The sequence below is a fragment of the Eretmochelys imbricata genome, chromosome 15 (assembly GCF_965152235.1).
Source record: "Eretmochelys imbricata isolate rEreImb1 chromosome 15, rEreImb1.hap1, whole genome shotgun sequence".
Taxonomy (NCBI): Eukaryota; Metazoa; Chordata; order Testudines; family Cheloniidae; genus Eretmochelys; species Eretmochelys imbricata.
In genome coordinates, this window is record NC_135586.1 from 24,509,413 (window position 1) to 24,526,164 (window position 16,752).

Consider the following 16,752-nt stretch of genomic DNA (forward strand, 5'->3'; position numbering starts at 1 on the left):
ACAAGGCAGTCATGAAAAGTCCTTTTAAGAAAATATAAGGCAGTGAGGTTTTAGAAACCATTTGTGGCTTGACTTTGTTGTTTAGCTGGACTGTGGTTTGAGCAAGTTTTAATCTTCTGCTTTCCTGTTTCCTTGCACTTGTAGGGTGACGTGGCCAACAGGCGCATAATGAAGAGGAGCTTTTGGATTTCCTAGTTCTTTGAGACCGAGATTCAAAGGAGAAGAACCTCCCATCTGCTTCTTTGCCATGTCTGGATCTACTCAGCCCGTGACACAGAACTGGCGAGCCACCGAGCCGCGCTATCCCCCTCACGCCATGTCCTATCCAGTTCAGATCAGTCGGACACATCCGGTAAGGCAGACCTCTCACTTCCCTCAGGACGGGCGTAGGATTGCATGGCCCTGTTGTAAGGGACAGTGATTTGGATTTAATGGCTTCCGCTGAGGTGGGGTGTCGAAGCGAATCGAAGCACACTTCCCTCTCTCCTAATGGGATTTCTTCTTGCCTCTCTCATCTGTTCTCTCTCTTCTCCATCCTCAGGGTGGCTATAACTTCTCCCCCTCTCCAACCTACTTGGCCACCTGCCTCAGTGCTGCTCAGGGCTCCAGTTCATGGCTGTATTCTCAGAAGCTTGGTGGGTCGTTTGTTGTCCCGGAGAGAACACAATCGGTTAAAGGAACACGAGCAGGCGTTGGGAGTGGAGGGGAAGTGCGGTTAACCACATGTGTGGAGTTCAAGGACTCTGCCTCTGTCCCTTTCTGGCTCGGCTTTTACAATGTGTGCTGAATCATGAGGTGGCTGGCATCCTTCCACGAATGCCAACGTATCGCTTCCCAGCAAGCCTGACCCTCCGCACTCATGTTTGTTTGAGAACTCTTGTGATTTCCTCCAGGGCAGGCAGGCAGCCGTGCCAAGGGGACTTCTATCTAACGAACCTGCTGTTTGCTTTTCAGTCAGGTAGCCGAGACCCCTCTCTTTGTAGGGCTTCTGGCTTGGGGAGGATGCTGCGTATTGTGTTGGTGAAAGAGAGGGGAATCTGTGCTCTTTTTTTAATACAGCCTCCCCGCAGCTCTTAGGTTTTTCTCGTCTCCTGTAGATGAAAGGCCTTGTCTTCTGTTAGACTGGGAAATACGCTGAGGCAAGGAATGTACTCAGGGATCAAAGTCTGGACTCCTGGCTCTGAGTCCCTCCTGCTCTAACCACTAGACTGCACTACTCAATCAGTCCAAAACTCTCATGGGGCACACTGGAGGATTGGAAAGTCATTTGGGATAGCCATGTCTGACACAGAGGGAAGCAGGCTGGGTTTTGGGGAGTGGGAGAATCTAGGCTATGTCCTGAAGAAGCCGTTTGCATGTGAATCAGTTGTCTTTTCTTAGTGGTGTTTGCTGGCAAAGCTGTTTTTCCTAATCCTATTATCCAGAAGCCATGCAAGACAGCGCTTCTATTTGATGACCCAGAGCTAGGAAGGGTAAACCCATCCAAATCCCGCTGCTCTGTACTGTCACCCCTACCCCAGCTCACTCCTTCTGGATCTTTGAATGTTTGAGATTTAAGATCGAAACGGAAAAGACTTTCCGTAGTGGAACAGCTTCCATCGGCACAAGTTGCTTGAACGAATCTTATTAGGTGTCGGAGCATAGAGTATACTTGTCAGGCTGCTCTTTGGAGCCAGCCCCTTGGTGAGTCATAGCAAGTGGACCACAGTTACGAAGGCGTTTATAGCGTGTTTTAGTGTAGGCGGGCTGAGGTGACCTTGTTTCAGGGTTAGCTTTGTAACAAGGAATCCTATTGAACTGCCCTGACTGCAAAGCCTCCAAATCCAGGAAATGTCGATGTGAGGCTGAAAGTTTTGTTCTTCTCCCACTCTGCTGCTCTTCAGGAGCACAGCACCCATGGGAGTGTCTGGGAAGGGGTCGGGGTCGGGAAAGCTCTGAGGTAGAAAGCCAAGTAAGGTGAGGGGAAGGGATGGGCTTTCGGCTCCGTTTCTTTGCTTGTACGGGGTTGCTTGGGGCCTTTCTTCTGCCCTCTTTTACATTCCACAAGGAGGCTTTTCGTCTTTGGTAACCGAGACACACGTGTGAGTCTCGACATGGTTCTCCCTTCCGCGCCTGCTGTGTGGGGGCACGAGAGGGGCTCGGCACTCTCATCTCTCTGCTGGCCTCTGGCAAGTATCCTAGGCCTTGACGAGCTGGCGCTCTTAGCCTTCCAGCTCAGCTCCCACCCTCCTCAAATACTTGTGTGTATTCCTCCACGGCTTGGTAGCAGCATCCTAATGTCAAGTCTCACTGTTGCTGGGGGATAGCAGGAGAAGGGAAACCCTCTTGGTGGGTGGGGTCCCCCCCCGCAGTCTCACCCCAGTCCTCAGGGGAATTTTGGGTCCTGCTCGTTGGGCGGCTTCCTGTCCGTTTGCTTTTCTTACGGGGGGTGGTCATTAGCCTGTCGAGCAGGCTCTGGAGCCCTTCTGCCCAGGCTGCAGCTCTGTATCCTAACCTTTGCTGGTCAGCCGATTAGCCACAGATGGGGGAAGGAGTTATTCTGTCGCTGGACCCCTTATTGGCTGTGGCAGCATGCAGCTTATACACCCCAGTGCAGCGCGGTTTCACAAGGATGCCATGTGCAGTGGAGTGAAGGGGCAAATTGTGTCCTGATCAGAAACTAGACATGGGGATGGGGACGCGGAGAAACACACCGGGTTTGCAATCATTTCAGAGCCTTTAAAGAGAGTCCACTTTGAATGTGACCCCAGAAATGAGTGAATGCTCAGGTCCGTGGGCTCGACTTCTTATATCTTCCAAACCAGCTTTGCTTTTCCTTTTGTGGCACCATCTAATAAAGTGAAACCAACCAGTTGTGTTGGATGCAAGCTGAAACATGAGTGCTAGATTTTTTTCCAGCCTGCCCTTCCTTGCTGGCTGGCATGAATGCTGTTTTTATTCTGCTGAGTTAAGGTTGGAGCAGTTTGCTGGCTCAGCTTCTAAAGGCTATTTTTACAGCCACATTAAATCTTCCAGAGTTATGTGATACTGCTGAGGTGTTTAGGAGCTGGAGAGGCCTTGTTTGAGGCTGCAGATGGGAACCCAAAAGGATCATTTCCTACTTAGTGAATACAGAGGAGTCTTTCCCCCTCTTCCCACCCACGCAGTCTCCGCCATGGCCTTGTCAAAGCTACCTTGTCTCCCTTAACAAGGTGGAGGGTGGGGCATTTCTCAGAAACCTCTTCCTGTGTGATCTCCTTGTGCTCTGTTTGCAAATGTACATCTCTCACTTGGCAGAGCTGTCACCTGGCACCTGACCATGGCAGTAGGGACAGAGCTCATCTCTGGTTAGGACTATTTGGGAGGGAAGATGCAGTTGTTTGCTTTGAAGTTGCCTGCAGTGTGGTATTAACCCCAGCGTGGAGCTTGCTTGCATGTCTTGGCCAGGTCACTTTTGTCATGGGCTGTCTGTCTAGTAAGAGCTAGTTTGGAAGGAGATGGCGGAGGAACAAACCTGCCCCGGTGCTAATAAGTGTCTGCTTTTAATGATATTTTGATTCAGGTTTGCTACATCCTCTGACATATTTTGCAAGAATAGGGTCCTAACCCTAGGTAAATTCATGACTACTTAGGCTGTCTGCAGGATATTTTTGATTACATTGGTAGGGACTGTTCGGTTCTTAAGTTTGTACAGTATTTAGCACTACGGTGCTTGGATGTCTAGCTGTAACCATAATACAAGTAAATCCATAGCTTTGTCTGTCAGTGGTCCTGCATTCACACGCCTTGACCCCCATATCTGCTGTTGAAAAGAGCCTTGTAGAAACGGGGGGCAGGGGTGGTGGTTCAGAAATTAGCCTTAAAATGGTTTTGGGCTCAGAGAAACTTCCAGAGGAAGAGAGATTTGTTTAAAGATGAGACAAATAAGAGGGGACGTGATAAAAGCATGCCAAACAATGGGTGGTATAGAGAAGGTAAATTGGGCTCTTCTATTTACCTTTCTCATGATGCAAAAACAAGGGCACAAAAACAGAAAGGCAGAGAACTTCAAATTAAAAAAAGGTTACATGTTTTATGGATATCTTTGCCACAAGGTATCATTAAGACCATGAGTTCAGAATTTGAAAGAGGACTGGACATTTATATGTCTAATGAGAACGTGCAGAGTTCCTTTAGTAAGGGTTTAAGAAAAAGGAACCCCCCCCCAAATTTGGAAGGGACATAAATCCTCATGCTTAGGAGTATAAACTAACCTCTAATATGTGGGGTTAAGAAGAAATTTCCTGTATAGGTAGGTAGGTTATTTTATCAGCGCCCAATTCAGAGGTTTTTTCAACTTCCTGGGAAGTATCTGGGACTGGCCATTGTCAGAGAGACAGGATGCTAGTGAACCCACTGGTCTGGTACGTTATACCATCTCTGTATAGCTCATTTTTGCTTTATTTAAAATAAATGACATGCGATCTCTGTAGAAGTGTGGGTGTTCTTAATGGGAAAGGCAAAAGCCTTTCCTTTTTTAAAGCCAAATTCAGCAATGGTGTTTATCTGAAAACAGCTGTATGAACGGTTCCTCCCTTTGCTCCCAAGTGCACTGAATCATTGTGGACCAAGCAAAAGGGGACAGCAGATCATTTTCCACATTAATGAGTAGCTGGAGCAGCATAATATGTGGATGCCTTGTCAATTGCTGTCTTGCCAGCTCTTGGAGGGAGGGATTGCTTATTGAATGTTCTGTGACCTTTAGCTAAAGGTGAAAATGCATATTGCTTGTATGCTTAACCGTGTAATGTGTTGGGAGCTCCTGCTCTCTCGAAGGAAACCTTAGCTTGAGGGGTTTTCATTTTCTGTCAACCCACAGATATTTTCTGTAAACAGATCAATTAGAACATAGAATGGCCCTGCTGAGTCAGACCAAAAGGCTGCCTAGCCCAGTATCCTGTCTTCTGACAGTGGCTGGTGCCAGATGCTTCAGAGGGAGTGAACAGAAGAAGGCAATTTTGAGTGGTCCATCCACTGTCATCCAGTCCCAGCTTCTGGCAAATATCCTTTCCTAGCTTTGCCTCCATCCCTAGCTGTAAAGCCCCAAGTAATCTATAGGCAATGGGGTGGGAAGGGTTCCCCCCATCCATGTATCCAATTTCCTGTGGTGTCCTCCTTAATCGTCATAATTTACCTGCTCATGCCGTGCGGTTTCATAGCTATAGGAATGACTATGACATGGGCAGGAGTGGAGGAACCTGCATGGTAGGACTAGCAAAGGGGAGGTTTAGGCATTCTGAAAGACACGGTCTGTTGTTGCAGGCATCAGCAGGAAATATCAAGGGGCCCCAGCGTTGCGCATTGGTTTACTTTATGGAGATTTTAACTTTGTGTGTTGCGAGCACTAAATTCCCCCGCACAGAGTCGCTAGTTGAAGAGTAAAAGAATGAAATCTCCTCTCCACAGAACAGGTGGCTCACTATGAGCTTCCCACACGCTGCCCTGCAAACGATCCTTTCTCTGGAGGGACCACTTCTGTTGAGACTCAATTTTATGAGGGAGACTTCAGCTGGTCATGTTTGGAACCACTGAGCTTAAATTTTCAAACAAGCACCTCTGTGCTTCTTCATGCTGCCTCTTACGCTTGGGAGGAGCTCCCCATAAACATCCACAAAGCTACTTTGTTGTTCTCCTTTGGATTTCTCCTTAACTCTCCTTTGCCATGTGATGCCTACAAAACTTGGCAATAGTTAGGCTTCTGGTGTGCTGAGAACACAGCCTATCATGCTGACCAACAGCATCTTGTTTCCTTGTGCTCCCCCGTCTGTCTGTCTCAGTCTGTTGTTTTACACTTAGATTGTGAGCTCTTTTTGATCTGTGTTTGTATAGTGCTTAGCACAATCGGGGTCCTGATCCATCGTTGGGGCCCCAGGCACCACCCTAAACCAATAATAAATAATGCTTATATGGGCTTGATTTTGCACTTAGCAAAGTCAGTGGCAAAACTCCTGTTGACTTCAGTAAGTGCAGGATCTGGTCCATGACTCTCTGCTCAGCGGCTGAGCACATCATGTCTCTACCTCTGGCCGAAGCTCACCCTTTGCGAGGCTAGCGTTCTAGAACCACAGTGCTGAATCTCTAGTGAACTAGCTCATTAGCGTCTGAATCAAAAACTCCCTTGCTACAAGTGCCTGTTCCTTAGGGTCTGAGACCATCCTATTTTGGGGAAAGTTCCATGGCCTGTGTTATACAGGAGGTCTGACTAGATGATCACTATGGTCCCTCCTCGCCCTGGCATCTATGAATCTATCCCAGAGATGTCCCTTAGACACGGCGCTCATTCAGCGCTGACCTGCCAGTTTAGCAGGCTGTTGGAGATCACCTTCACACCCAATCAAGCAGAATCAAGGGGATTGGTAAGTATATGCCAGCATGTTGATATAAATTGTTGGAGAGGATCAGAGAAGTTAAATGGGGAATTAATCATTGCAGTCTCCACCTAACGGCTTCCCTGCTGAAGAGGAATGTAATGTAACAAATCAAAAAGTCTGCAGGTTGGCCTATGCACACCTTTGTCCGAAATAACAAACTTGGTTGTAAGTCTCACTGCTAGCTATTTTGGTGCCAGTCTGAGTGTGTACACTCTTACTTTGGATTACAAGCGCCCTATTTTGATTTAAGAAGTTGTTGCAATTTATTTTATTAGTATTTTTTTACTGATTTCAAGTTAAATCACAATAGGACGCTCAAAATCTGAAATAAGTGTCCACACCCAGAATTGCACTAAAATAGCTAAGGATGCGAATTACAAGTTGTTGCTTCAGTGTGTGTCAAACCTGCCGTAAAGGAAAGTGTTTGGCCATGATGATGTAGTTGGTCCGTCAGCATTTTGTTACTTGCTCAGACACTGAAACACAGCTGGGGAAGTCGTGAGCCCTTCTGGTTCTTCCATTGGCTTTGAGCTTCCAGACTGAAATGTCTGTTAGCATGGATCAGAAAAGAAATGGTTCATCTCAAGTGTTAATTTCATCTGCATTAATAAAGGCAGTTATAATACATTACTGTACAACCAATCTAAACAGAACGGTTTGTTTTGGTATGTGTCCTTCATTGTCGTTGGCAAATCCATCAGCACAATCTTGATCAGTCTGACTCTCATTAATCCTTAAGGGAGGCTGTATTTAGATAATCTGCTTCATAAACTGGCTCATGTGGTAGCAATATCTCCTTAGAGCAGGGTTAATCAACAGGCAGACCACAGGCCAAATCCGGACCGCCAGACGCGTTTGAATGGACCCCCAAATCTTTTTATTTACTTATTATAATATTTTTTATTATTATTTTCTCTGGAGTCTGGACTTGACTATACCATGACCAAGAAATTTGGACCATGACAAAAAATAATCAATTATCCCTGCCTTAGAGTATTTCTATATCAGATCTCCTAAGCTAGGCAGGGTCAGCCTGAGAGTCATTCATATGTTGTAGTGGGTGACATAGCAAGGGGTGGTGCTCAGAGTTAATACTGTATCAGTGCCCTAGCGAGAGGTTATAAGGACATAATGATGCTGGAGGCTCTCTTCACTGGGGAGGCATAAACCTGTGAGGTCCTGACCACTCGTGATCATTAAAGATCCCCTGGCACTTCTCCCAACAGCAAGGGTGTTAATCTTGGAGTCCCGACCAAAATCCAGCTCGGGTAATTATGTTCTTCCTACCTGAAGTTCTCCCAGTAGTTTTGAACTGGGCAAGCCTATCCTGAAAAACTGTCACATTGGGATGTATGTTGCCAGTGGGCCAGGGTTGCTATAGATGGCTACATTTTAGAGGTGGGTGACATGGTCCATATATAAAAATCGCTTTGAGATGAGTCCGTATGAATAGTGCTTTATGCATGATAAATGTAAGGTGCTATTGATATTACTGATTCCTGGAGAGGCAGTGAATAATTTTACCTCTAGAACCACAATGCTTGTCTGTGTTAATTTATACTTCTGTTGCAAACTGAAGACATTAGAGCATCAAACACCAGCCTGCCCTGGTGTTGCTCAAAGCTCCCTCCTCCCCATCCCAGCAATCCCCAAAAGCAAAGAGATTCCTAGTACCAGCTGCACAGCAGTGTTGGAGTCTGTTCAGATTTCACACGAGATATTGTCATCTGTCAGAGTACTTTCTGTGATCCCGTGCGTGGCGTTTTATTGGCCTTTGAAGAGTGATTTGATTTTTTTTGTTTTTTTTTTAAACCAAAACCATGGAACTGATATGGCAACTTTGATTCAGCTGCTTACTAACGAACTCAAATCATCTCTCTGGAAAAGTGGCTTTATATTTCTGATGACACATTATGTGAGCTCTGAACTGTACAGTGATGGCTTGATTTAATTGATTTATGTTTTGGGTTGGGATAGCTTGAAAGCAAAGCCAGAAGACCCCCTGATTCCCAGCTCTGGATTCTGTCTCCTTGCCAGGAAAGGCTTAGCTTCCAACACTCGGGATTCACAATGCATTTTCCCTGGTACCTTTTTTTAAAAGCAGATGGAGCTGTGGCAAATTTCCACTTTTGCTTCCGAGCCAGGAATCTACACTTCAGTGGGGCTTTTGAATTTGATTTGTAAACCTGTGGGATGCTTCCTTGCATTTAAAAACATCACATGGGTTAATCACAAGAACACAATAAATCTATACAAGGGAATAATACCTTGTAATGAAGACTTTCAACTGACCCTGTTGGAGCTCTGAATATCACCTGTTTCCCCTCCTCTTCCTTGTGTTCCATCAAAATAGAACCCTTGGTACAGCCATCATCAGTGGTGACTGGCTGGGATTCTTACTGGAGCTCTTCCGCCACGTTCCTTAATTGGCTAAAGGAATTTCCATTGAGTTGAATGTCACTCTTTTCCCAGCCAAGATTGTGACTGCCATACTCTGTCATCCCAGAAATCCAGTGTGGCAGTGGAACCCAGGGTCCTACCTGTTAGCGCTTTACTCGTAAGCCAGGAGATGTGGTGCTTTTTGGCTTAAGTACACCAGGAGCTTCAGTTTGCTGTGAAGACTGCCCGATGGCTGGCTTTATCAACGTGGTGCCGGACAATGAAAACTCCAAATGATAAGCATGCAGCATCACAGAGGAAAATGACTTCATTCGTTGTGTTTGGAAGGCAAAGCCATCAAACAGCTCTGAGACCGTGATTTGGGGAAGAGAAGAAAGTGTGAGAATGGATGGAAACTCTCTGAAAGAGGACTATGGAGTTATGTAACACTGCATATGTGCAGAATATAGATCAAAGCATGGACCTTGCTCTGAAGAGCTTGCAGTGGAAGATGAGCAAGGTAGAAGCACGGTCTTGTGGTTGAGGCACCGACCTAGGATTCAGGAGATCTGAACATCAATGGGACATAGGCTCCTAAGTACCCAAGTCACTTTTAAAATGGGGTTTAACCCCATGAATCTCTCAGGTGCTTTGGAAAATATTACCCTTAATACCTCTGGTTCTCCTTTCCCGGGATAGTAATCCTTCCTTTCTCCACTATTTGTCCAGTCTATGTAGATGGGCCGTGTGTGTATGTAAATGATGCCAACACAATGGAGATCTTGGCTGGGGCCTCTAGAATGGAAATAATAGGTGGTAATATAAAGACCAGTGATGGGACAATGGCACAGATAAAGGAGCCATGGGGAGGATCTCTAAAGAAAATGGGTAGGAAGGCTTCCTGGAAGAAACGAGTGTAAGGAAGAGAGGATTGGGGGTTTCTTGGCAGAAAAGACTAAGGACCTGGTTCCAAGCATACAGATAGCATGCTAGAAAGCCCGGAGCTGAGAGGAGGAGGAGGTGATAAGTGGGAAAAGTAGGAGTGAGATGGGGAGTCAGAAATTTAGAGCAGAGGTGCTTAAATTGCAGAAGAGATTTGGAGAGGGCAAGATTAGATGAGGTCTCGAAGGTGAGGTGAGGAGCTTGGGTACATTAAAGGAATGGGATTCAAGGGTGTGGTGGCGGCTTGAGAGTTGTGGTTAGCATGTGACCACAAGTGATTCTGGAAAGCTGAGTTCCAAGCCTTGGCGGGATTTTACAGGATGATTCCGGTGGACAAGAGATGGAAATCCCCAGCAAAAGGCTCTGTTTTAATTGTGGCTGGGTATGACTCAGGGATGGGGAAGGGAGCACAGGGTCCGGCAGTGCTCTGACATTTCTGTTGGAGAAGCTCCAAAGAAGCAAACTCCTAAATTTGTTTCTCTTTTGCAGACACCTTTGGTTGTGTCTGCCATCTGCCTGAGGACTGGCTGCTCAATCAAATCTGGCAGCAGGTGTCAGAGTGGCTGTGGCTAGTTACAGGGACCCACTGGTCAGATGACTGCGAAGTCAGAAAAACAGAGTGCTATTCCCCGTGACATTGGTTCTTTTCCGTGAATGGCATATTTGGCATGGCCAGGAAAAACACCACCGAAATTCACAGCTCACTGGGAGAAAAAATAAGTTAAGAAGGATGTGCTGCTCTGCAGCTGGTCCATACGCTGCTCGAGATGGCAACAAAAAGCAATGCCTTTCCAAGAGCAGGCCACGTGGAGTGTGGTCACCTTCCGAAACAAAAGGCCAAGCCAGCAGTGTTTGGGAGATTGATGGCCCGGAGACTCTACTGGAACAATAAGGATGTTGTCTGAAGCACATGTTTCATCCCTGTAGGCAAGATAACACTGTGTTAATTCAACCAAGTTTTTATTCCTACCCTTATCTCAAACAACATACTTGATTATGGAGGAGGAGTTGTTGTTGCAAGAAAAATAAAGCATCTCTAATCTTCCTGTTGGATATTCAAATGGCTGGAGGGCGGGTGGTGCTGGGTTGGGTTGAGTTGTTTGATCAATAGCTTCCTTTTGTTTCTGCGTAATCAGTTGCAGATGTTTTCTGGGGGGGGGGGGGGCAGAAAAGTGAATCGTTACAGAAGAAGCCAGCTGAGTCTAGCTACATAGCAACTCCAGTGTGGACTGCCTTTATCAAGGCAACAGATTGCCCCTAACTCACTGCAGAAAGACATCCACAGACATCATCTCCCTTGATTAGAGTGAAAAGTTACAGGTGATAAGGCGAGCCCAGTCATAGTGTGAGCCACTAAGTGATTTATTCTTAGAATGAATCTTCAAGCTCTTCTGTACTGGAGAATGTTTTCAATTCCCTTTTTCCCTCTCCCAGCTGTAACTGAAAGGATACTATCAAGTTGTTCATTCCTGAACTTGACCTAAATAGTAACCTTTGGATGCAGTAAGAAAAGGAGTACTGGTGGCACCTTAGAGACTAACCAATTTATTTGAGCCTATATGGATGCAGTGTGTGTCTACACAATTTCCAGACCTGCATATGGCTGGCAGCCTGATGGGGTAAGAGAGCTTGATGGGGAATGCCACATTAAATACTTCGTTTTGGTCGTAAAATATTGGTGGGTTTTTTTTTTAATTTATTTTAAAGCTATTATTGATGTAGAAACTTGGAGTGATCATGTTTTGGTCCTTGTGTTTCCTCTGCTTGCTGAATGGCAGCTGGTAGTGAGCAAATAGCGTGCCAAGAGCTCTGCTAACATGGGTGATACTGGTGCACAAACAAGGAATGAAATCGCCAATGAGCCATGCTTACCTTTGGAGCTACATTAGAAGGACGGGAAAATGACTCAATGGGTCACAGAGTAGCAGCCGTGTTAGTCTGTATCCACAAAAAGAAAAGGAGGACTTGTGGCACCTTAGAGACTAAAATTTATTTGAGCATAAGGTTTCGTGAGCTACAGCTCACTTCATCGGATGCATTCAGTTTTTTCCACCGTATGCATCTGCCGAAGTGAGCTGTAGCTCACGAAAGCTTATGCTCAAATAAATTTTAGTCTCTAAGGTGCCACAAGTCCTCCTTTTCTTTTTTTCAGTGGGTCAGTTACCCGGCAAGGTGCTATAGATTGGGGCCTGACCCTAACTGCTTGTGAATTATGGGCAGTGTGGGGCAAAATTTAGCCCCAGTCTTACTCGTCTCCAAAACCAGTGGAGCGGTTCCTTCCTGCATGCTCTGACAGTAACCATGGGGCTGTGTTCTGGGATGTATCTGGAGGACCGAAAGCATGTAGACATGCAGATCGTGCTGTGCAGCCTAGACTCAGTTATGATCTTTCTGCATATACCCCACACAGAAGATTTTGTGTGTGTGTGTGCTCATGAGAATGAGTGATACGGGCTTTGGGTGATGGTGGCTTGTTGCCAACCAGAATAAAGGAACATCTTGATGGTTTCTGTAGCAGCGTGTGTGGGTGGGTGGGTGCCTTTACCAGCATGCGGGGGTATTTCCACACCAGCCCAGAATCTGGTCTGTTTGCTAAATGTGTCTGGTGGTAGCGAGGAGATTAGTGTCACTTTCATGTGTGTCAGAGGTTACGGCAGATCACCAGCGGACAAACCACATTTGAATTCCCGCTGGCATCAGCGCATGACTCAGCCCTGGCGTCACGGTGCTGCCAGGGCTTGTGCCTGCCTCCGGTGAAGCCGCACTGGAGCCCGGGCTGCGAGAGGCCATACCCGCACCTGCCTCTGCAGCAACGTGTGCCGCTGGGGGAGAGTTGCATTACGGCACCACTCTCTGCCCCTCCATGTTAATGCGGTTGGAGAGGCAGAGTTAGCAGAAGCCGTAGCGTTGGGGACAGCTGCTTGGGGAGAAGACCACCCTGTAATGGCTCCTCACAAGCCCTGTGGCAGGGAGGGGAGGAACCACCCTGCCCCGCCCCCGAGTAGGAACCAGGGAACAAACAGTACTTTTAAAAAATGACCCTCCCCTCCAAAGAAACAACCAACCAGCCTACCCAGTGCAGGGTATCGAGATCAAACGCCTCCCTCCCCCCATCTGCCACAAACACCTTAGAGCACCTCCATCCTGCGCCACGGTAGTTGCTGGCAGTGATGCTCCTCCGTCCGTCCAACGACGGTGAAGGCAGAGCTCCTGCCAGGATGCTCTTCTGAATGAGGTGGGGACGTCTCCTCTCCCATTGCACAGTGAGTTTCTTAGACCTAGTCTGTTGTCCTGCGAGGGTGCAGTGAGAGCCTGGTGCTGCCAGACCGCATTGTGGCGCTGCTGAGATGTTTAGTTATTTCCAAACCCCCCATTTGTGGCCTCAGAAAGTGGCTTTACGTGGGTAAAGGCTAAAAAGTACATTTCTCGGTCTGCAGGGTAGCTGATGTGCTGCCAGTGCCCAGGGCCATCTAAACACCCAGGAGCTAAAATAGGTCCTGCTTGATGCTGGCATAAAGATACCTGGCTATTGGCTCCACAGCCCTGGAGACAGAAATCCTCCAGTCTGAGTTGCAGCAGTCCAGGCTTCCCCCAAACTCCTCCTGTTGCCCGACGTGCCATTACCCTCGTTGGGAGGCAACTGCATGGACAAGACAGTAGCTGGGTCAATGTAATTCTAGGTCTTTTTGCTGAGACCGTCCTGTGTAACGGTAAAATACCTCCCGTCTCAAAAATATTCCCCGTTTTGCTGCTGAGCAAGTGGAAGCTGCTTAGAACGTACCCGTGAGCATTTGCAGCTTGTGTGCATGCTAGCCGTGGGGGAAGAGTGTTAGTGACCCTGGTGGCATGGGCATCTGGCTTGGGGGATTGAACTCAGCAAAGGGAGAAGTGAGATGGGATTCATTGGCAAAACAAGTGCCGGAGTTGGGAGGAAGAATGGTTTAGTGGATAGGCTTCATGCCTGGGACACAGGAGCCCTGGGTTGAATTCACAGCTCTGCTAGAGGCTTCCTGTGTGATGTTGCGCAAATCACTTGGGGCACGTCTACGCAGGGATTAAAACACCAGCCGCTGGCCTGGGTCAGCTGACTTTTGGCTAGCGGGGCTCAGGCTCTAGGGCTGAAAAATTGCTCTGCAGACATTTGGGCTTGGCTGGAGCTGATCTCTGAGACCCTGCAAGGGCGAAGGGCCTGAGCCCAAATGTCTACACGGCAATTTTTAGCCCCGCTTAGATATTTCCTCAGGGAACTGAGTCACAGAGACGCTATCTGTAAAATACTACTACCGATGATGATTCCTAGCTCTTACCTCCCCGACCTCGAGGGGGTGTTGTCGGGATAAATACGTTAAAGGTTGTGAGGCACTTAGATACGGTCATAATGGGGACCACAAGTACCATAGATAGTGATTGGTAAATTGAGCCACAGAGAGGTTCTGATTGCTCCAAAGAGACACCACGAGTTACCAGGAAGCCTAGGATTCCTGGCTTGCATCCTGGGCTCTAACCACTAGTCCAGCCTCTCTCTCAGGTAGCAGTTTCCTACAACTTCATGCCCATGTTGTCCCAGGCTGCTGCAGGTTTCACTCTGTGACATGCTGGAACCTGCTGCTAGCACATCGCTGTCCATGAGAGGCTTCAGCTTTGCTTTCTTAACCGAATGATTTCCAGAGAACACCGGGGATTTGTGTGACCTGGGCTGGCACAATTTGGCTGCTATGAAACCATCTTTTTCTCCCAGTTCAGTTGATCTGCAGTTGAAAGGGATTCTTTAAAAATAATGTTTTGATTACCAGCAATTGAAATGAACCAAACATCAAAGTCCTACCATTAAGATAAGGAGCAAATTATACTAAAATGTATGTGTCCACCCTCATTTTGTGCTTACCTTTTAGGGCACCATCTGATTAAGCAGCTACATTTTCGGCAAAGCTGTTGTCTCCAGGCAGTTGAAATGTCCTGTTTTCAAAAAAAAATTGCTTGCAATAAAACACGAAGTGAACTTGTCGTATATGATCTGTGCAATGTGCCAGCTAGGGGGAAAGGGACTCGGCTTTGCTTATTCGCAAGCACTTCATCAGATCCCGGACTGGTGGGTTATAAAAAGGCTGATAGCTGCACAGCTGGGCTTGGGGCATGCAGCGTTCTGGCAGAATGGCATCTCCTGAGTTTTTTGTGCATGAGGACTGTGGGAGGGAAACTGAGGCAGGCTGAGATTCCCAAGTACTTGGAATCACAGGTATTAGAGATGGAACAGACCTGTTCAGTCGCTGGGATCATCCCTCTTCCACTGGAGAGGTGGCCCCTTGTTGTATAGCAGGGGTGGGCAAACTTTTTGGCCGGAGGGGCACATCGGGGTTCCGAAACTGTATGGAGGGCTGCTATAGTGTATTAAATTGATCCCTGTAGGAACATGCTATTTATGGTGTGCTACTTGCAGCTGCCAGTCCTGGTACTCTGAATGGCATGGTAAGGGGGCGGGAGCGGGGGGGTTGGGTAAGGGGCGGGGGGCAGTCAGGACAGGGAGCAGGAGGTGGTTGGATGGGGTGGAGGTTCTGGGGGGAGCGTTCAGGGGATGGGGAACAGGGGGAGTTTGGATAGGGTGTGGGAGTCCCGGGGGACCTGTCAGGGAGTGGGGGTGTGGATAGGGGTCAGTGCAGTCAGGGGACAGGGAGCGGGGGGGTTGGATGGGTCGGGGAGTCTGAGGGGGGAAGTCAGGGGGCGGGAAGTGGGAGGGGGCGGATAGGGGGCGGGGGCCAGGCTGTTTCGGGAGGCGCAGCCTTCCCTATCCAAGTGCAGTGTATTAAATTGCTCCCCGTAGGAATATGCTACTTACGGTGTACTACTTACCGCTGCCAGTCCTGGTGCTCTGTAAGTAGCACATTCCTACAGGGAGCAATTTTAATACACTACACCCAGCAGCTGTCACAGCCACGCTGCCCGGGAGGACCTTGCAGCCCCGTCGTCCAGAGTGCTGGCAGCATGGCGAGCTGAGGCTGTGGGGGAGAGGGGACAGCACGGGAGGGGCCGATCCTTCCCGGCCGGGAGCTCAAGGGCCAGGCAGGACGGTCCCGTGGGTTGGATGTGGCCTGTGGGCCGTAGTTTGTCCACCTCTGTTTGTTTTGTTGCGCTCACTTGCAAACGTCTCGATCACTGGAAGACCATTCCACGGTGAAATAGAACACACCAGTAGGGAATGCTCTGCTAGAGGTCTAGGTCTCCCTAGACTCACTGTAAAAAGGCGTTAAAAATGAAACTTAAGAAAGGGAATGATAAAGGCTGTTCCTCTATTGGGAAAATGATGGGTAATTTTTGATGCAAGATGAGACCATAGCCTCTGGCTGTCCACCCCTTGTCCCCACCTTGCATCTATGTTACTTCTCTTAGGAGCTAATTCTGATGCCAATGAGGAGCTGTGGGTGCCTTGAACCCCTCCAGATCAGGCTGGGTAAGGGTCCTTGCTCCACATGGGAAAGTGCCTGGGAGAGCAGAAGCATAACAGGGGTTGTCTGCGACCCGGCATTATCTGGGTTTGGAGGAAAGTGCTTTGCTTTGAAGGTCCAAAGCCTGGAGCAGATTGCGGAGTTGCTTCCAAACTTCCCTTTCTCTCTCATGGCTGGAGATCAGGCAGCCCAGACCTTGCCAGCTGGAAACAGGGAAAGAAAAGAATGAAACATGCAAGCAACCACATACGGTTAGAACAGCAATCAAACTAAGCAACAAGAATGGTCGCTTGCATGCAGTTATTGGTTTAGCATACAGGTTATCTTGAGGTCGGGAGCTAATGGGGGCTTTTATTTGAGACAATGTGGAAGATGACTTTGCAGACAGAAAGCTTTCAAAAATTAAGAAGCTTTTTCCTTGGAACCCTCTGGGTTTCTGTGATGCTCATGGCTTTCTTGAAGATTGAATTCAGCCTCCTCACGCTCTCTCTCTCTTGCTCACTCTTTTTTTTTTTTGAAGGCAGTTTGATTGTTGTATCTAAATGAGCCTGACAAGCGCAGGTTATTCAGGGTCAGAGGATTTACCAGGAAGTGGGGGTGGG

General features: G+C 47.8%; 1 protein-coding gene across 1 annotated transcript in view; it reads left to right on the plus strand.

The window, feature by feature from the left end:
* The first annotated feature begins 247 nt into the window (after positions 1 to 247).
* Positions 248 to 16,752, plus strand: part of NCOR2 (nuclear receptor corepressor 2) — a 284,712-nt gene continuing 268,207 nt past the window's right edge. The window contains exon 1 of the mRNA XM_077835004.1: positions 248 to 352. Within this exon, the coding sequence (XP_077691130.1) occupies positions 248 to 352 (105 nt within the window). The remainder of the gene's footprint in view (positions 353 to 16,752) is intronic.